The sequence below is a fragment of the Epargyreus clarus genome, unplaced genomic scaffold (assembly GCF_041222505.1).
Source record: "Epargyreus clarus isolate Ecla_fem2 unplaced genomic scaffold, WU_Ecla_fem_2.2 ptg000007l, whole genome shotgun sequence".
NCBI lineage: Eukaryota > Metazoa > Arthropoda > Insecta > Lepidoptera > Hesperiidae > Epargyreus > Epargyreus clarus.
The window spans coordinates 6,877,954-6,900,174 of NW_027332215.1; the positions used below are offsets into that span (position 1 = coordinate 6,877,954).

At 33.4% G+C, this 22,221-nt stretch overlaps 2 protein-coding genes and 1 long non-coding RNA gene across 6 annotated transcripts in view; 2 read left to right on the forward strand and 1 right to left on the reverse strand.

Moving 5' to 3' along the window:
• The first annotated feature begins 95 nt into the window (after positions 1-95).
• Tpi (triose phosphate isomerase) lies at positions 96-7,995 on the forward strand. Its single transcript, XM_073074478.1, has 6 exons — positions 96-253; positions 377-502; positions 2,521-2,632; positions 3,626-3,735; positions 4,445-4,651; positions 6,767-7,995. The coding sequence occupies exons 2-6, from the start codon at positions 392-394 to the stop codon at positions 6,971-6,973; spliced, it is 747 nt and encodes a 248-aa protein (XP_072930579.1). The 5' UTR covers positions 96-253; positions 377-391; the 3' UTR covers positions 6,974-7,995.
• Positions 7,996-11,134: 3,139 nt separating this feature from the next.
• LOC140743325 (uncharacterized) lies at positions 11,135-18,504 on the forward strand. The gene is made up of 2 exons (XR_012102444.1): positions 11,135-15,218; positions 15,968-18,504. It is a non-coding gene; the product is annotated as an uncharacterized LOC140743325 (long non-coding RNA).
• A 1,262-nt stretch (positions 18,505-19,766) lies between these two features.
• LOC140743321 (putative fatty acyl-CoA reductase CG5065) overlaps positions 19,767-22,221 on the reverse strand; it is a 72,914-nt gene continuing 70,459 nt past the window's right edge. For all 4 annotated transcript variants that reach the window (XM_073074488.1, XM_073074487.1, XM_073074489.1 and 1 more), the window contains exons 6-8: positions 21,919-22,158; positions 20,632-20,889; positions 19,767-20,154 (exon numbers count right to left, since the gene is read on the reverse strand). In XM_073074488.1, coding sequence (XP_072930589.1) covers positions 19,989-20,154; positions 20,632-20,889; positions 21,919-22,158 — 664 coding nt within the window. In that variant the 3' untranslated portion in view covers positions 19,767-19,988. The remainder of the gene's footprint in view (positions 20,155-20,631; positions 20,890-21,918; positions 22,159-22,221) is intronic.

Below are 22,221 nucleotides of genomic sequence, written 5' to 3' on the forward strand. Positions count from 1 at the left end.
TCGTTTATCAAATACTAAATTGAACCATAGACAGAGTAGCATTGATTGGATGTTAAAAATAATATCTTCCTTTCAACCAATCAGCGGATTTTAAATTTTAATCTGGGCAGTTTTGACATATATTTGTACAAAGAAAACTAGCTTCTACCCTCGAATTGCCGCTCGTATCCGGCGAATTGGGCGTACTGTAATAGTCTGATACTCTTATAGTTCGATCTTATCTCAACTTAATAATCTTTACGTGTTGATCAAAGTAAGTATACATTTATTACTCTGCTTTTTAATTATATACGATTATAGTTAAGAGAATATCACTTGCTTTATTATGCAATAAAATTATGGTATATCAAGCTGTAACTGTATTTTATCCTTTTAGTACTAATTTTGCAAAATGGGTCGCAAATTCGTCGTTGGCGGCAATTGGAAGATGAATGGAGACAAGAACCAGATAAACGAGATTGTTAACAACTTGAAAAAGGGGCCGTTGGATCCTAATGTTGAGGTAAGTGGCATTAAAACTATAGAATCCTTTCGCTACACAATTTGTAGACGCCAGGGCTCAGGGATATACATACAGGATATAAATAAATAGGACAAGTACTGGGGATTAGTCTCTATATAACATCTTTATATATATATATCATATCATTAATAAATTTAATAATAATTATATATTTGTGTACCAGCAAGATAACTATTTGTCCTTTTACGGCCGGTCTCAATAACTTACTAAACTAACCTTTAACTAAAAGTTAAATTAGCTACCAAAAGTAGCTGATGACAGTTATTTGCGTTTCAATAACTCAAGATAGTTAGAAATTTTAACTTTTACTATTTATCTATCTTTGGGAGGGCTTTGCGCTACCATAGTTAGGTTGAGCCATACAAAAATGACATAAAGCGTTTCAATAACATTCTGACAGCTTACTTTAGTTAGTTTGAGTTACCATCTGTCAATATTTTGCTATCTCTCAAAATCGGGCAGTAATCGCCAGATAAAGCATTGTAAATAATATTTTTTCCTACAATTATGGTGTTATTTTGTGATTAAAGTGATAATAATAAGTATGAGGCCGGTATATTTGATTGTGGAGTAAAAACAGAAGCTGTAGAACGCACAACCGAAGACGAAGGTCGACCTATGATTCTACAAAGTGGTGTTAAAAAGGGCTTATTAGTAATTAGTTTTCATTTTCTATTACGGTGAAGGACAATAACGTGATGAAACACACAAGAGTTCTATAAAAATGTTCTGAAACGCGAGTGAAGTCTACCAATTCGCATTTGGCCAGCGCAGTGGAAATTGACCAATGAATTTGACCTAAAACTCGCTTACTTTGAAGAGATCCATGTCCAGCAGTGGGACATTAGCTTGACGTGGAATTATTAGTGTACATATAATAAAATATTGTCATAAGTAATAAGTTGTAAGTATTCAGTAATCAAGGAACACATTTTAATAACATGTAACTAACACATGTGGATATAGTACAAAAATATTACAAAACATGTATTTGTTATATAAAGTAAATAAAGAATATTCAATTATTTTCTTGTTTTTCTTGTTAAATATCCCAATTCCCAATTATATTTTATATTAAATAGGCGGCATCTGCTGTCAAACGTCAAAGTGCGTTTTGTTATTTCAAGTTCGTAAATATTTTATTGGAATTATATCGTAATTGAGGAAATCTACCTTTTTATGTATAATTATGAATGAAGATTTAAAAAAGGCATAATATTACAGAAGCTATCACCACTAAAGTGATTTTAATAATTTACTTGACAATATTAAACATAAATCAGTTTTGTTGAAATGCAAAAACGGAACGCTTCAGAGGGACAAATTTGCTTACCGAAGATAAGGAATCTATCTGACGTTAACTTTAGTTGGCGTCGTGAAAAATTTTTATTGAGACGACGGTAACAGATAGTTTGAATGTCACAGTAAAACTCTGGTAGCTAACCGAGTTTAACTGTTAGTAGATTATTGAGACCGGCCATTAGCAGTTTACAACGAACAGTCTTGTATGTCCTATATTTAACATTGTTTAATTATATACTGATACTCTGAAAGCACATAAGTTTCTGAAAATCCAATTTATGGAAACATATTGCTTACCTAATGTAACAATACTATTCTGTCGTTATTAATTAACCAGGAGCTCAAGAAATTAACACAGTCCAAATAAAACCATGTCAGTAGATTTCAATTGTATGTTTCATTAAACACGGCCAGCCAGCCAGAATATGGTTGCATATGAAATGTAAAAATGTTCCAACCCATTTATGCTGTTGGATTTTTTGTCTTTTGTTCAGTGCATTAGAAGAAATATACCTGGTTTGGTGAACAATTTACATTAAAATGGTAATTGTAGCATATACCTAAAAATAGAAACAATAATTGAGGACCCTTGTACATGTAAGATAATATTTAAGGCCTTATAAGATTAGGTACATAAATTAAACACGCAAACACCAGAATATATAAACATGTTGCAATATCCTCTCTTTACATAGGTTGTGGTCGGTGTTCCTGCCATCTACCTCGCGTATGTGAAGAGCATTATTCCTGACACCATTGGGGTGGCTGCACAGAACTGCTGGAAGGTGCCAAAAGGAGCATTTACAGGTAAATTATAGAAAACCTCACTATAATAATGTAATTCTTTCTTTTTTAGTAATAGCATTAGTGATTTGGGCCATACTTGTGTTTATAGTAGAAGATCCGAAGCTAAATCGAACTGGACCGAGCTGATAATAGAATGAAACTCATTTTATAATGAAATTAGTACATTGGGTAATACATTAAAAATGGGTTTGCTAAAAAAATCCTGGACAGGATAATTTTAATTATTTTTTGAAAAATTAAAATTTAATTGAAAATTAAATTTTGCAACATCAAGATAATAAGAAAATTCTATTCTGAGTGAATGTTAAAAACATACAGGCATGTGCAGGCTTTGGGTTGCCTATTATTTACGTGGACGAACTACTGGGTTGTCAGGTATAAACAGGTATTTCGCTGGCAACTACTTTCACTCATGATGATAATAGATAAAATTTTATATCAGTAGAAGCGCTGTTTTATTGTGAACACGTTGATATAGGGTTGTCTGCAAAATGAAAATTAATTTTTAATTAATTAATTAATTTCAAAAAATAATTAAAATTATCCTGTCCAGGATTTTTTTAGCAAACCCATTTTTAATGTATTACCCAATGTACTAATTTCGTTATAAAATGAGTTTCATTCTATTATCAGCTCGGTCCAGTTCGATTTAGCTTCGGATCTTAGACCATTATGTTATCTTTTACATCAAATCCACACAACTTTGATTCATCAATAATTGTAAGAATATTTAAAATTACTTATCACTTGCTTAAATAGTGAATGAAACTTACAATAATTAAAATTTTATAAATAAATGGGTTCTCAAACATGTGTGAAGATGGTACCACTACCAACATTAACTTTAGCAGTATGGTGCAATATGGTAATTCTTAAATAGAAGTACTAAGTTTGACAAAAAAAATGACGTCTTATCTAATATCAGGACCAATTTAAGTATTATAAAAATAAACATATATTGTGGGAATGTGACATATTATGTTTCATGAACAGGTGAGATCTCTCCAGCCATGATTAAGGATGTCGGTGCCAACTGGGTGATTCTTGGCCACTCTGAAAGGAGGACCATTTTTGGAGAAAAAGATGACCTTGTTGCAGAAAAGGTTAGTAATGCAATTTCATATTGTCATAGCCTATTTGTTAGTATTTTCTTAACATTGACATTCTATTTACAATATATGTAGTGAACCACCATGTTGTCATTTCATCATACATGGCCACTGGTGCCAAAGGACATCAGTAATCAACCCTAGATAAGATCAATGTCCTATCTTAGGTTGATTAAAGATTTCTGGGGGGTGGTGGTAGTCCCTTACTATCAGGTCGACTGAATGTTTGCTTTAAGATAAAAAAACTACTCTCAAAACAAAAATAAATAAGCTAACTCACTCCACTATATTTATCTCTGTTCACTTCCATCTGCAAATAATCATGTTCTAACCTGCAGGTATGTATTGTCTTTCTCATAGGTTCACTCTAAACTTAAAAATACTTGAAATATATAAATTTAATTTAATATAAGTTTTTCAAACGGAGCATCATAAGGGTAAGACTCTATGACGGTTAATCGTTAAGGAACGATTATGATGCTCCGTTTTGGAGCGAAACACGTGTTGGTGGTAGTATGTATGGTGGTCTATATATTTTTAATTTTTTGCATCTGCACGCATCCATTGTGGGAGGGAGGGTGGTACATACTGCATGGTTTAAAATATATACCATCATACATATTTGTAGCAGATTGTTGCGAAGTACTTTTAATCTTAACTTAACACACTTTCTACTCTCACTTGTGTTACATTTCTTTTCCAGGTGGCGCATGCGCTCGAGTGTGGTTTGAAAGTGATTGCCTGCATCGGTGAGACTCTCGAGGAGAGGGAGGGCGGCATAACTAATGATGTGGTGTTCAGACAGACGAAGGCTCTGATCCCTGCTATTGGCAACAACTGGGCCAATGTGGTCCTTGCCTACGAACCAGTGTGGGCTATCGGCACTGGCAAGACAGCTACACCACAACAGGTGAGCTATTACTATTAAACATTGTATGTGCTACAGAGTATAAGACACTTTCTACACTCACAGCTCTACACTAAGATCCCTTGTGAAGTGGGTACCATGGGCAACACACAAAGACCCAAACCCATTATAGGTATATAAATTCATCATTTAAACCTGTCTGGCCAGGGATCGAACCTGAAACACTCTGCGCGTCATACTGTTATGGTTACCATTGCAGCACGCCACAATGCACTGCATTTGCATTAATGTTAAGGTTCTACTTGGTATCAATTATCTAAGCTAGTATTATAGTTGTGGAGTCCACTGTCACACTTATTTCTAGTGTACAGCACTTCGGTGTTTTGATAGATGTGGATGCTGGGTGAATTAGTCCTCACGAGTAATACCTATCGCACGCAAGCATAGCACGCATCTGTGGTGAACTATAGGTACCAATTGCTATATAAATAGTTGGCTACAGACGTCTATGGGTGGCAGCGATGACATACCATCAGATAGATTGCAAACTCTTTAGTTACTCCAGTTGTATATAAAAAATGAATGCTGCACATAAAAACTATGTATTTTTCTCTGCTTAATCTTGGAGCCTGCACTCGAAATGTAACATGTATAGATCAAGCGGTATGAAAAATCGTACATATTTAAGTTGATTTTCTAACTCGTTTTCCTATGAGGATACTTCATAATCCAAAGTATATTCTCACAATAAAATAGTCATAATTGTGGGAATTAAATTTTTTAGGTATATTATTAAGCCTTTATTGGTTGTTAGTCTGCCCATAATAGATAGACATTTGAAACTTTTTACAGAGTATAATGGTGCAATGGTAGCCGCTATAAACAATAAATAATTGAAAATTATTGGAGGTCGCCATACAAGAAACCGCAATGTTTTGGCATTATTCGCTTTATTTATTAAATCGTAATAGGTAGACAGTTCAAAATTTCTCAACGCATTTACTTCTATAATTGTTATAATGACAAATGCTAAAAATAAAAAGTAAATGAAAATTTGGTGGTGTGTGCGAATACGTCTCTTGCTTGGCCAATTTTATTTATAACACTGAATATAATACATTTATCACTGACGTGTGTAATACCTTGCAGATATCGAAAGTGTTGTATAAAATAGGAGCATTCGGTTGCATTTTATTTTCAAAGTACTCAATAATGTAATCAAATCGCAGTAGCACAGCATAGTGATAAAAGAACAGGATTGTTTTTTAACCTTGTCTTTGAAAATAGGTCACATTTATCTTACTTCACTTATCTTTTTATTAAAACAAATAATATTGACTATAAATGTTTACGTTCATTGTTATGCAAATTTCATTGGAGATAACCTTTAATAGGATCTGAACTCATAATTAAGTTCACATAGCTGGTGTATCAAAGTTGGTTGATAGCACTATATTGTTGATTTTTTGTGATATTGTGTAACTTTTATATGGCCAATTGTTTTAGATAGAGTTCAGAAGCAATAACAATTCATTACATCTGTAATATATTCCATAGCAATTTTGAGTGTGAAAAATCCAAGTTTTTTATTCTATTGGGCCTGTAGAATCAGAAAACCTTTGAAGGTTTTCTGTGTTTCGACTTCTGAGGCACCACCGCCACACTTTATCTTTTTTATATCTAATAACTCTTTTCTATATCTAATAACTGCAGTGTTAACCGCCGCTGTGTCCGGGTTTAAAGTGTGATAAGGGAGACATGCTCATGCCAGGTGTTCCAACTTAGTCCGCAGGAGTAGCAGCGCATCTGTGACTGACCTTATATATGATTCCAATTTTATTTGAGTTTGATTACACATGTCTGTGTGTGGCATTTGCAATTTGGCACTTGTCTACATGCTTCTCAATGTCTAACTTTTCATTATACCACATTGTATTGAACACAACAGACTTCATTTCAGCTAAGAATGTCTATAACCTATAATCTATAATAGATCCACTAGTACCATTGGACTAAATATTTATTTTACTTCTAACTGTGTTACCTATTTGCTTCCCACAGTGCACACAGAACTCCAGTAAAATATACATTACAACAGGGTTCCTCTATTGTTAAATATAATGAAAATAGAGTCATATGTGTGTGTAATGTTTCCAGGCCCAAGAAGTCCACGCGACTCTCCGCAACTGGTTGTCGACTAACGTGTCAGCTGATGTAGCGGCGGCTGTTCGTATCCAGTATGGAGGATCTGTGACCGGAGCCACTGCTAAGGAACTGGCCGCTTGCCCCGACATCGATGGGTTCCTCGTAGGCGGTGCCAGCCTCAAACCAGAGTTCGTGGACATCGTCAATGCCACGCAGTAAATCCACGATACTATGCGAGCGATCAGTCTAATTAATTTTATGTCACGTAATTTTAGATGGGTTATTTTATTAGGGCGTCGAGTATATCGTAAGACCGGTTCATCTACCGCTTATATGTGAACCTTACGTTTAAACATACCACACAACAAACCATTGGTATTAGCATCAATGACAGCTTAAATATAATGTCAAATTCTATTTATAACTAAAGGTAAAGTATAAAATAGTTACATGAAGTGGAGATAATGGGTTTTCTATATATTGATGATCCTTATTAATTTAGATAATCAATGTTCTATTGTAGTGCAGAATGCTGCCCAAATGCAACTCAACATGCCTTATACGTAACCAAACTCTTATGTTGTGACAAAACTCAAACACACATGTCAGAATTTTAATTGTGCACTATAATTATTTGTATTGAGAAAGATACCTTGTATTAAACTTTAGTACTTTTGCTTAACCATTTAGTTGAGTTTGATAAAGCTCAAAGCTCGCGAAGCTATCTTGAACAACATATGCATTTCTGCTGGCAATCACACTTGCAAAAGATTTTTTTGTTTCCTGCAACTGATATGTATCTGGACAGCATACTTGCATTACATATAATTATAATGCAGTTCCTCTGTGATTACCACGTAGAATGGTTCTCCCTTTACAAACGACAAAGCAGAAGTCTGCATACATTGTGCTGCCACATGTAAGAACCATAATAGACATAACCTTAAGAACATTACATCATTATCCCCTAAATTTCCTTGCACTTATCCTAGGCTAGCACGAGGCCAGTATTTCAAGCAAGATTGCAAAGATTTTATTGTGCCAGCGAACTAGGCACACTTATAATACTGAAAACCAGTATTAACACAAACAGTGTTAACTATTTTCAGAATTTCACTAAGGAAAAATAAGAAACTGTACATGAATACTTGGTCCGTGTAAAGTCAGCATGAAGCTAGTTAGTAAAGCTCATCTGGTCACATGTAGAAGTCTTGCAAGCTCGTCACTAATGTACATTGTATACTCAAAATGAGTATACAATGTACATTACTACATGCTCATAATTGTTCACACCTCTTTTGTTAATGGTGACCAATAGTGACAAATTTTCAAGAGGTTTTTGTTCATCGGAGAAGTTGTTAGCAATCTGCAACATTGACTAAAATTCACAATCTTGTCGGGCAAAGTACATAACTGGTTGATAAATTATGTATTGGATTATTATACAAGCCTACATTTACGAGGATACTCGGGCCCAGCTATCGAAAGCAGGGGTGAATAAATATCATCAGTAAACGACATTGACATATGCTACGACTTACATTATAATTCATCAATTTATGATGTGAAACATCTAATGCGGCGGTCAGACAGAGAAATTAATTTAAGGATTAATTATTAATATAAGTTAATAATATCTAACTATTCATTTTAAATATTGTAACTCAATAATCATTTATTCTACAAGTAAGGGAAATTTTTATTCATGATGGTTTTAAAATTCTTTATTTCTAAAAATCATTTTAAATATTTATTTATTTATTTATTTATTTATTCAACTTTATATACATAGCTTAGGCAAACATAACAGAATTTATCTAATTCGTTTGTCAAGCTTCTCGAGAAATTCCCCTGCCGAATATATTTAAGTACTTATTGATATGAGTATTTATTTTCTTCAATTAACTACCCTTTCATGCATATTTTCTGTACAAAATGTTTTCGTTATTATCACGATGTTTCACATCTGCTAGGCGTCCCGCGACGGTTGTTTTTATCAGGACATTCGCTCACATAGTATAGTTGGCGACTCATTTTGTTATTCAAATTATTCTGTTTGCGCACTGCCGAAGGCGAAAACGTGCTAAGCGTATACTCCTTATATATAAGTTTAAGTGTGTTTGGAAATTGTTTACCTACATACAAAGCTATGTTTGACTTTATATGCTATGTATGCTTATTATTTATATTGTTTATTAACGAGTATAGTGTTGAATGATAAGATCATGTGTTAATTTTTTGTTCTACTTTTACTTGTTTTAAGTATATTAAACGTTATTAAACTTTTTTGGGTTTTATTGATTATTGAAAGGTTGATTTCTGCAATCTACTTGCGATTTGCATCTTTTAGAAACAATTTCATATAAGAATGTCGAGGATCACATTTAAAGTTTACACGTTACTCAATATCAATGTCACAAATGTGCTTGCTTTATTATTGCTAATTTATTTGTATACTGAGCCGCAACTGCAGCATTTAATTCTATTGTATAAGCGACTTTGTGCACATGTCCAATATCAATAATTGTAATTATTAACTAACTTTAATAATTGTATTGTTCAGCAGATTACACTTCAATTTAAATTATATTGCGTAGTTCTTTAATATTCAATTTGAAATAATTTTATATTTTAGAAATTTTATAAGTGTCACAAAATATTTCAAAAGAGTTTGAATTTAACACTCGTTATGATTGCAAGTTTAATTTCAAAAATTTATTAATGGTAAATTGTTAGGTAATAACTTTAAATTTTCATTTAAAATTTAGTCAGCAACACAAACAAACAAACAAAACAGTCTACAGGTCTATCAAAGATTCACATGATTACCAGTACTCTAATCTAATAATAAAGGCAGAGCAAATCTTAAAGGGTCAATTTTTACAATGATTTCTCTTCCAAAAGTTATTAGATACTATCATTTAAGTACTTACCAACTTACTTTTAAATGTAAGGTAGTACTGAATGGAAGTCTTAAGAAACATTACTGAAGACTGATAATATCTTGGATCACACAAATCATTGTCTGAAATACACGATGTACTACCTACTGCTTAATAACAGACGGTTTACGTAACGAAACAAAAAATATTATTCATTATGTATCTTGTCGACTACTGTGTTCGCGAAACTATGAATTATGAAAGACCGAGACCATTCTACTGTCTGACAGCATCCATCATAAGTAATCTCAACAATCCTACATGTGTTTCCTGTGACCTTCTTGTAATTCAGTGTTAACACAATGGTGCAAATATTATAAATAATGAGGTATCACGGTAAGATTATTTAACGTCCCCACAATTAATTTTGAAGTCCGTGCAACGCGTTGCAACTCCGAGAACTTATTTAAAACGTCTGTTGGACGATCCTAGATTTACACCAATACAAAACAGAAAATAAATATTACAATCCTGTTGAAATATCGTTCACCTATAATTATAGTAACAAATAGTGAATAGAATGTAGAGTAATTTACGGTCCGTCTTGTTTTATTATTTCTAGGCATTTTCTTGGCTCTTTACTTCTGAGTCTCCTGCTCAGTTGCATCCAGGCACGGTGTTTCTGTGTTCCATTCACTCTTAAACTGGTATTTTACCACGTAATATATGTGAGCCTGTATTAAATAGTGAAAAACATTATTTGAGGAAGTTTTTCCACACCAAGCTATAGCTACACAGTGATAATAGTAATTTTACTACGTCAAACCATTGGTTCTGCGGCGTCCACGAGACTCAGCAACGTTAAATTAAATTTGTAGTAATGTGTATTACCGTGTTTATGCAGTTTTATGTAAGACTAGAAAAATAGTTATATTTATAGTTAGGCCATGGGTTTCCATTCGACGGCTGCATAATGTAATAAAATACTGGAACCGATAGAATAATGTAATGTCAAATCACATACCTACTTTCGTAACTTACTAAGTAACTAAACATGGAATATTTAGTATAAACTCACTATGTATCGTACAAGGTGGTACAAGAACATGCAGTGGTTTCATTTTGCTGTAATTAACGCCTAACGACTATCAACGGCGACAAAGACGACTATCGACGGTCAACTTTCGATTGCAAACGCAGGCGGCTTGCAATCGAAAGTTGACCGTCGATTATTTGAGTGCCTTTAATAAGCCACGATTGACAGAACTTTACTAAAGACGGCAGTCAACAGTGCTCATGGCAAGTCGAAGTCGCTCGTCACATGTGGCTGTAACTTGATGTAAATATCGCTCGGAGTCAGCCACCTAGTTTGCCGAATTCGGAAGACTACCCGACGTAAACGGGCCCTAATAATTATGATAGAAGTCAAGGGGAATGCTTATTCAACTTACTCTTAATGAACCCCAACTACTTACAAGGTAAAATTGAAGGTGTTGTAAGTTACTTTACTTGTATTACATAGTTAGGCTAATTCTGTTATACCAGAATACACTTTTATATTATAGCAGCGTTTACGATCTAATAGTTCGCAGATCACCGGTGGTCTTAAGTGGCATTAAAAGTAGTAGCTAGTAGAAACGGTACGTAAGTAGCTTAAGTGAAATCTATAACGTATGGAATGCACTTTCCGTTTAACGTAATTTGAATATTGCCGCCACGTTCACAGAAGCGAGACTCTACGTAACTCACAAGAATCTTAATAAAAATATTTCTCATTATTTAAAATTCATCTTTAAATAAATAGGTTCATAGTTTTGGATATTGATTAAATGTAAATATTTTTATTGGCTTGTTTTATGTACATTTTAAGTCGATTAAAGTTAATTGCTATAAAACTGTTCCGTAAACAGTCATTAAACAGTAGACAGTTCCTGATTCGATTTTCCAGGGTGGCTTTGATACAATTTCGTATTGATCGTAATGATGTGCCGAGTCGGCCATTTTTGGTATTCGAGTACTTTAGTACTCATATAAAAAAGAATCGAGTCAGTACTCGAGTCCAAAGTACTCACAAAGTACTCGAGTACTTTGCACAACATACAGTCCAATAGCACGGAAGAGCAAAAAAAAAAAAACGCCACTCACTACACAAAATTAAACAAGTTTTTACTTGTACGAGTAGTAGTTGTAGTGTACAAGTATCGTCAGTATTCGAGTATTACTGGTACTCGAGTATCACTATTGGTACTCGAGTATGCGAATTTATGTAAGTACTCGAGTACTGACTCGAGTCGACCTGACTCGGCACATCTCTAATTGATCGACAGGCCTTACGCAGCAAACCAAGAGACTCTGGTGTAAATTTCTAAAATAAACAATTATCTTTATATCGGCCATAAAATATGTATGTACGGCCATAAGTAGTGTTGTTATATGAAATAGTGCATTTAAAATGAACTCTTGTTGTGTTGTGGATAATGTGCATCGCTTTAAATTGAAAAGACGTGAATATTATACTTGCCTGAGCTCGGGCATGGTACCATTAATCTATTAAGATGATTGCGTGAATTTTGAGATGTCTCTTAGTTTGTATTAAATACATCCAGCAGGTGCGCGTTTATCTACCCCAGTAAATAAAATAACGCCTCAGAATGGCAAATTATTTCGAAAATAATTTTCCCTGGTTCAACAATCAAAATGAAATACGCCCAGAAAATCCGGCTCGACATCTCGAATGGGTGGTAGATACCGGAGCATCGGGTCACTGCACCTATATCCCTGCGTTTTTATATGACAAACAACGTGTACCGCAAACACGGGTCATGTGTGCGAATGGTGGAATTTCAAGTACATCCTTAAAGGGAAATGTTGATACAGACGGTAAGGGTCTAGTAGCGAAAGATGTTCGGTATATACCAGACATAGAGAGTAATCTTTTAAGTGTGGGAAGTTTAACTAAGGACGATCACGTCGTCGTTTTTGATAAATTTGGATGTAAAATATATAACACAGGTGATGTTAGAATTGAGGGAAATGTCAAGGCACGGGGCCGTTTAGAAGAAGATGGTTTATATAAACTGTTAACAAGTGATGTTCAGAGTGATGGTGGATCTTACAACATAAACTTGTGGCACAGGAGACTAGGCCATATAGACCTAACAGAAATACTAATTCTTCAGGACTATATGACCACTGGGATTAATATGGAAAACAATGAGAGAAGAATAGAATGCATGACGTCTAATTGCTTCAATTATTTCGAAAAGCGGGAGTGTCCGCTGTATATGACAGCATTTAATTATAATAATTATCCAAAATCTACAAGGCCTTTACAACTCGTGTATTTTTATTTATCAACTTCAATTTATGATATCTCTTTAAGTGGTAATAAATATTATATAATTTTTATCGACGATTACACGAGACAAAGTTTCATATATTTCTTTAGAAGAGAATTTGAAATTATACCTAAAATAAAAATGTTTAAAAACTTTGCAGAAAGGTATTCGGGTAACAAGATTAAGCAAATGTTAACTGACTTTGATACAAATTTCGAAAATTTCTATCCGTCTATAGAGACTTATTTGGCTCTTAATAATATCAATTTAGTATATTCCGAAGAACTGACTGCCATTATAGTGTGGAGTAAGTATATTGTTTCTATAAAAAAACTATGTTTCATGACTGAATCACATCTGCCGAATGAATTTTGGGCAGAGGCCACAAACGCGGCCGTACGTCTTCTGAATATATCGCCAAGCACAGGTCTTCCGTTTGTCACTCCTCAACAGTCTTGGTCGGGCCGAAAGCCTGACTTGAGCGGAATTAAAGTTTTCGGTTGTAAAGCATACTTACAATGCTTAAAAAAGTATGTCATACATTTGGGCTACGATTTTGATAAAGGAGCCTATCGCTTTATGGACACCTCACATTACGGAATATATTATCGCTGTGACGCGATATTCTATGAAGACATACCATTCTTCAAACCCGTAAACCCTGGGTAAAATAATTTAATATATTTGCTTTTGAACTTATTTTAAAGTAGCGATTTAAAAACAAAATAATGAGATGTGTGATCTCTCCTTTTTTGACTGTGATTTGGTGAAATTCCCATTTGGGTTTTTTAGAATTTGCATTATGGATAATTTTTGTTAACGTGGTATTTATTTGAAAGACATTATTATTCTATCAGGACGACTGAACTTTTCTATAATTATGGTTTTACAGCCCCGTGGTCTGTAGCTATGTTTAAATATTAAGCTTTAGGTACATAACATGGAAATTATTTTATTTTTAACAAAATTTAATATAACATAAACATGGAAAATAAAACATTATGTAAATATCAAAAAAGTCACCTTAACTATTACAGCTGCTTAGAAAAAGCTGACTATAATGATATTAAATTAGAATTAGATATAGATATAAAGATTAATACAAATTTAAGCTGTTTAAGTGCACATATTTCCGTGGCTTGTGACGCTTTGTCTGTCGCGCGTGTATACAAGCGCACGCGTGTGAACCCGCACCGATGCCATTTGCGTCGCTTCAATTCATACAAGGGTTGCGAAGGGATTGGGGTGACCGATAGAAGGAAAGGAAAAATGAATTTGAGTCTCGAGGGGCACATTACTCGTAAACATGGGTCGTAGTTGTCATCATTGGTTAGTTAGTAGTCATCAACCAAGGTCTTATGGGCGCTTAGATCGCTGGACGTCGAAGTCGGACGTTTATAATTAATAACTATTTAATTAACAAGCTTGTAGTCGACCTAAAGTAAGTAAGTTCATATTCTTCATATGTAAGAACGTGTGTATCTTTGATAATAATGTAATAATGTTTTTACTAATTTTATGATTTTATTGGTGCTGTGTATTTATTACTTAAGTATCTTTTAATTGTAGATTTAGCAAAAGAATGAAGGTATATTACGAAAATGACATAATTATATTTTAGATACTATGTACGGATAAAGAATATTGATCAAATATACTTAAATGTAATGTGATAATATAAATTATAGTTAGTCATTTCTTTAAATTTTACAAAATTACTTAAGTGAGACTGATTTTTTCGGTTGTAAGAGAATAATATTCTCTATAAGGGTGCTTGGATCAATATTATAAACTAGACGTGGGGCACAGCTCAAATGAGTTTCTTTAAATTTTTATTACATCGATATATCACCCAGGTATGAATATTGTGTATGAAACTATATAAAAAGACGACGTGATTAATTATACTAGTATTGTTTATGTTATTATTAGTTTACCTTACCGTTCTTGTTGACTTTGGACTTGACTGAATATGACCGCTGTGAACGACCACCACGTCTAAGAATTATCCACCACTTCGCCACTTGGTAACATGTGAAGCTGCTATATGTGAAGATCAAAATGAGAAAAGATTATCAGCAAGAAATGAGCATGATACTGAATCATATGACAAGATGCAAGTGCAGTTACCCAAGACAGGAGAAAAGCAGAGGAAAATAAATTTTCAAATTCCGATTTTTCTATAAAGTTGGAACAATTGTCAAAGGATACATGAGGATGTACGAGTACCTATTGTTCTCACAGGTGAGGATAACTTATATACAAATTTCTTTTATATTCAATTGATGTAAGAAATTTTACATTCATGATAAAACATCTATTTATTTATATATATATATATATATATATTATATTATATATATATATATATATATATATATATATATATATATATATATATATATATAATATATATATATATATATATTTGTTTCGGGGAAGGGTAGATCTAAAAACAATACTAAATATTAAAACCTCTTCGAGAGAGGAAATTGTCCAGCAAAGCTGATAAATAATGAACGACAATTCGTGACCACACTAATTGTCGCTATTTCCAAGTCTACTAGAGATAACTTAAGGTTTATAAGATACATCAATTGGTTTTCCATATTATTATCATTATTATCACATAAAGCTCTTTTATTTGTCACACGAACGCCAGTTATTAATAATCAACTTATCTATTTGCTTGAAAATGCCAAATTTCGATCCGTTGTAGGAAAAAAAAATGGGTAGATTTGACGCAATAACGGGCGAAAACCTGTGAAACGGTAAATAAAAAATATGCTTTGATTATTTACAACGATATTTTCAAAAATATTAAAAGTAAAGTTGTGATAATTACGAATACATCATTTCTAAAAACAGAAGGTATATTTAAATCGAAAAACAATCCAAAACTGCGTATACCTACTTAAATAGAATTTTGGAAATTAGTACCTACCTACTTACTTGCTTTTAGGTGACTAATGGTGGGTTATTAAATTTTACAGATTAATCTACATTCTACGTTCTTCTGCGGACAGACTTAGAACAATACAAGATCTACGACAAGATGGTAATGTTACGAGTACCTACATAGCATAAACTTCGGTTGGCTTGGATTTCACATGTTCTAGAGATAACGCCGGGGTTTTGTGCTACGATCACATGGGACTTCGAAAGGAGACTAATCCTTTCCTTAATAATACCGAACTTGCGTCTTTTAGTGAGATATATATCGGGGCTCTTGACACGGGTCCCCTGTACGGACGGAGACAGACTAAGATGGAATAGACTATATAAAATACTAATCCGACATCGGAAGAATTATGTACAAAAACCAGCAAAAAACATACTTGCTTTTTTTTGGTAGCACTTTCTGTTGTAGATTCTTCATAGCATGTAAAAAGCAAACTCTTTAGGGAAAATATCTGTTTATCGTTTATATTAACACGTAGTTATAATAAGAAATAAGTCTTGAAGATCTCAAATTAATTTGACATGAAGTTAGCAAGCAATCGGTAGGTACCTACCGTAAATTTGATTATATTTTTTTATTTTTTTGGATGTCTATACTCGTTTGTGTGTAGGACATAGGTATTTTGAATAACACTGTTAGTATCTATTCTTATTAATTATAAGAAATTATATCATATACGTAGATGGTGTCATTGTAAAACAAATGTATTACGGTTTCGGCTGTATCTTCTTGTATTTTGACATGAGGTTATAGCAGTTATATTCGTAAGTACGTCAACTTCATGAATTTCGAAAGCTTTAAATGTTCAGTAGATTGTGAAGACATTTTTAAAACGTGTCTACAACCCTAAGCTCGGTACTGTTGGTATAAAATTTTTTTGTCTCTTGATGCCAACCTATTAAGTTTAATTAAAAAAAATGGTGTCTGTTTCTCGAATTTAACTACATGTTGTGATGTAGATTATCGTAGATGATAAATATAATATTTTGGTGTAAATCAAGTTATGCAATAGGTACTAAATTAGTAGTCCTAGTGTTATACAAGGGCAACGTCAAATCTAGGCTAGAACAAGAGGAGCGGTCGCCTCGGGGCTAAAAGGGACTTGTCACCTGCTGGTGGCATAATTTGCCGAAAAGTTATCTTTTTCTAATTCTACGCGGGAATTAAAAATATAAAAGGTGCAGTTTCCCTAAGTTCGAAGGCTAGGTCCGGCGCTGACTGTACATTATTATTTTGAAACTTTTTGAGAAATAAGCTAAAATTGCATACTTAATTTTTAAATTATATATAATCCTAACATTTATGAATAAACTACTATGTACTAAAAGTAAATTAAAGAAACAACAATTACTTGATAAAATATTTTTCAAAATGACTAACGTCCTATTAAGCTGTGTCCTAAATAGTGGTAACTTTTAAAATCTCATGTTCTTTTATAGTAGGTAATTTTTTGGGGTTCTTAACCACTTTTACATTTTCTATTTTGTGGTCTTTAAAGCTCTCAGAGCTTCATGGGTTTTTATTATTTAAGCCTTAAAAGCCCTTTCAATATCTAATAAATAATTATGTATAACTATTTTCGACGACTTTTATAGTGTATTAAAATTTATACTACTTCTATATATATCTAAACTATCTGTACATATAGATTTACTTGTATATACCTACAAACTTTCACCGAATAATGGAAGACATTTCCCCGCAGACCGTTACTTAATGATACCATTTTTCTCGTTTTTTCCAACCGTTCTTTGCTGTACTGAATGTAACCTGCATGATATCGTAAGCGAGCATATTGAGCTCTTTTTTTGCAAAGAGGCTACGTGTTTCTTTTTTGGTTTAAGTGTGTCTCTTTAGTGTTATACTAAATTTGTAGTAATAATTGTGTGTAATGTAGCGGTCCTATTCTTAAGACGTAGGTACGAGTATAAATGTTTAAAATAAAAGTTAAGAAAAATAATCAATTTCTGATTAATATTCTTGAATAAAAGCTCAACGCCTACTAAGTTTTTTATGTTTACATTAATTTAAGTTAATAATATTTATGTTAATAATATTTATGTTTTGAAAACTAATGAGTCTCTTTTTCTGTGATTTAAATGGGTTGTTATGTTCATCTTTATAATTTTTTTATAAAATGATTTTTGAATAAGTTTTGCTCACTAATTAGGTTATTTAATAATATTACGATATGAGAATTGTATATAAGTCAGTAGACACAATTATAAATATATTTAGACATCTTATTTATAAGTAAGAATATTTAATATATTAAATAAAATATTAAATACGTTAAATGTTCTTTATAGGTTATGGATCTCATACGTTTTTTATCTTTCGTTTTAAAAATGATAAACTGTAAAATTATGATTATTTATTAATCGTTCACGTATATGAACTAATATCACCATCTTATCAATAAGAATATAATGAATGATTAAATATCGATGTCTATTTACGATAACCAAGTCAGATAAACAATTGTAATCCTAGTAGGTATTATGATGAATACATAAATTTTAGCATATTATGATTATCTTTAGAAATTAAATGTTTGTGTGCAATATACCTAATGTGTTTTTTCTCCCATTCCTTTTAAATGTCTCCTAATTTTCCTAACCCACAAAACGCCAAAAGTTTTTGGTTACACATTTGTTAGTAAATGTTTTGAGTATTTTAATTATTGTTACTGAGGTAATTGTAGGTCTACTACGTCTACCCATATTATTTCTATCATTGGGTGTATATAATATATAATAGATGATAACATTTACACACAGACTGTAGGGAAAAGGCATTTAGGAAACTCGATAAAACTAACAAAACATTCCAATCAATTTTCAAAACAAAATCTGTAACAACACTTTATGCCTTATAGTTTATTAATATTATATTAAAGAAATTTGTATATTAAAGAGGTTTTAAAAAATAAGCTATTTATCATCGTTTTGTTTATCAGAAACTAGGGGTATTTCATACCCATATTATTCATTCAAAAATATAATTGATCCTCCATTTGGCGACATTCGCCATTTTCGCTTTTGAATATTGCCACCAAAAATTATGGACGCTCTTTTAAAAAAGTGTCCAGATTAGCTGTCAATAATAGTTGTAAAATCGTCTATACCGGCGCTAGTGTAGCAAAGTGTATAAAATGAACTTAGCACTAGTTGTAGACATAGTAAAGTGTGCTGAGTTGAAAGATTTAAAAATATCAATAATACCCTAGTAAATTAGTTTAAAACATTCAATTGATTTTCAAAAGAAATAATTTGAACTTTACTTGGCGACTAATACACATTTCAAAGATTGTTTGGCCTTGTCGATGATTTTTTTCCAACAAAATGCATTTCAGAAATATTTTCATTATGTCGAGCTTGTTTGCTTCGATAATTTCTTCGACAAATCAGTTAATAAATCATTTAATGATTTTTATGAATTTTACTGTTTTTGGACGACTTACTGCTATTTTGTGGAAGGGTTGGCAGCACTGGCTATAAAGCGTAAATTAATTCTAGGCGCCTTTTTTTAAATTTACGCAGTGGTTACACGAATGCTACATTATTTTAACGACTTTCGGCGGATATTTTGGATACATAGAAATGGTACTTGTCATCCAAACCAAACGTGTACCTATCTACACAATATTTCATCTCAATCGGTTGGCTTTAACTAGTGTAAAATTAATTTGTAACACTTAATTTTCGTATAGGTACATACGAATTGACCAAGCACGATACTTAAATAAAAGCTTTTAAAAACGTTGAAAACATTCAATGAAAATTGCAGTACGTTGAAATATTGCCAATCTCATACATAAATACTTACTTTTGAACAATCTGTAACCTAAAGTAGTCCAGTCGTCGGTATGCTTGTTATTAATAACAAAATTGGTACACGCATAGCGTCTTAATTACATTTTAAACCATTTTTAACCCAAGTCAAGTCAAAATAATATTCTTGTAATTCAGTTATATGTGCCTTTGCACTATAATTTGAGTGTTCTATCAAAAATATTCTATCAGATCCGGCCCTTTGAGAATTAAAATTATTTACGAGTGTGTTTGATCGAATACAGCTGGACCTAAAAATGGTAAATATTTCACCACGGGCTCTCCGAGTGCGAAGATGCTTCTCACTGGCTTGAACCAAGATGCCAAGAAAGACAGTATCAGTATCCAGAAGAAAATCTTCACGATCCAGTCCAATGCGTAGAGGCTGAAAGAAAGTATAAAAATCAGTACAGTTCATAAATTTGTACCGCAATTTTCATGTCATACAATTGCTTGATCGTGGTTATTGTAGGAAGTTAGAAATAAAGTTTTGTAGGTTTAACTCCACCGAATATTCTTACTAGGCTATCACTACTTTACATGTTTAACTTATATCTATCTTTATATGTTTAATTATATAGTTTTGTATCGTGAATTTTTAAACACATGGACTGTAAGCATGTCTATCCATTCAGCCAGCGAGCAGTTAAATAAGATGAAAAGATTTATTATACACACGTAATCTTTCGACGAGTTTGTGTCTTGTTTTACTCAAATATAACTTTTTGTTAAAATATAAGAGCAACAGACGCGCATACAGTCCACCTGGTGGTAATTGGCTACCACCACTTTGACTACCAGTAGGTAGTAAGAATTATATTAATTATTTAGTTCCGTACATAAAGAATATCGTGCTACTTACAAGCGATTATAAGTTTTATTTATAGGTATCTTGGCCGGGTCTTCTTTAAGGCAGAATACGCGACCTCCTTCAACACATTTGTATAAGTATTGGTCTCGATCTGCATTCGATTGGTCCATGTTGAAGATCACCTGCTCCTCCTTACTCAGTTGCTGCTGGAGGTTGTCGAAGTTGGTACAGCGGAAATTCCAGGGCCTCATGGTAAAGTACTGGAGTACTTCTAGCCCCTGACTGATTCTTTCCTGGATACGAACCATACTGAAACATAAAACGAGTCTTTTAAATAAAGAACGTTCAACTATCGTAAGTCAACATCAAACATCTCTATACTAAAGGAGCTGAAAGTAAAAAACAAGATTGGTCTAGTCTGGCCTGACAAGATCAAGGACTTAACCAAGATGTCTGTTACAAAATGTCTAAGAGAAGTAGCACTTTCTCGAAATTTGCAGCACACCTGCACAACAAATTACTAACTGCTACTCTTATATTATAAAAAGAAAAAACTCAATGAATAAGATTGAAGTCGCAAACGAACATGGTGTCCATCTGATGGTAAGTGGCTCGTGGACATCTGTAATCAACCCCAGATAAGATTAGATACGTACCTGAGGTTGGTGGGCACTGCCGCTCATCGACATCTGTAGTCAACACCACAATATACTATAGAACAGATTCCGGTAGGTTTTACCGGAATCCGGATACAGATGCATTGCCACTCCTGAGAATTAAGATGGTCGCCTCAAATTTAAGTCAGTCCGGCAACTACTTCACATTACAAATATGCCAGTGTGGAGATAGTACCTCCCTAGTCGAACTATATTAGTTCTGCTTTCTTTGGAAAGTGTAGCGATAAGTTCGATGAGCGGCAGTGTAGTGCTGCTGTTGTAAATATACAATACAAAAGTACTAATGAGGCCTCCCAGCGTACTTAGTTCTCGTTATTACCATATAATTTCATAGAAAATAAAATCGAGAATGCATCCTACTTGAAGGGGATCATAGAGGTTTTGAATTCTGAGTAAGTTGAAACATTTCATTAAGCACCAGCATTTTTCGTTCAGCGTTCAAAATATAATATGGCAAAGCTTTATATTATTTCTACCCGTCAACAAAATACGAAGGTGGAAATTTGGAAAACTAAATAGACCTATGCGTATAGTCCGCTCTGAATATAGAACTGAATCGCGTCGCCATAGCAAATTGTATGAATAAAAGCTCGCAACAACTTCAGAGCGGACTAGCAGTTTGGCGAGGACTATCTTTCATTTCCAACAGGACTCTACTTACAATCGTTTCTGTCCAAGCAGGAACAGAATAAAATCTATAGCGTAAGCCGGCGCCAAATGGAAGAGTATCCTTCGGAACTCATGCAGCGGCTGAATGGTGGTGATGTCGCCGTTGGGGTACCACAGCGGCCACGAGAGTGGGTACTTGCGGCCAAAGTGCTTAGCCACGTCGAGCACTTCCCCCCAGGTGGTCGGCTTCTGGTGGCCAACGTTCACGTTGTATACCGGGATGACGTCAGATCTGGAATTAATAGTTAAGTCAGCTTCTGATACGCTTCATCATCAACCCATTACTGCGGGCTGG

Coding starts and splice junctions, on each gene's coding strand:
- Tpi (XM_073074478.1), top strand. CDS start 392: ATGGGTCGCAAATTCGTCGTTGGCGGCAATTGGAAGATGAATGGAGAC. Junction 503..2,520: donor CGTTGGATCCTAATGTTGAG/GTAAGTGGCATT, acceptor CTCTTTACATAG/GTTGTGGTCGGTGTTCCTGC. Junction 4,652..6,766: donor AGACAGCTACACCACAACAG/GTGAGCTATTAC, acceptor TAATGTTTCCAG/GCCCAAGAAGTCCACGCGAC.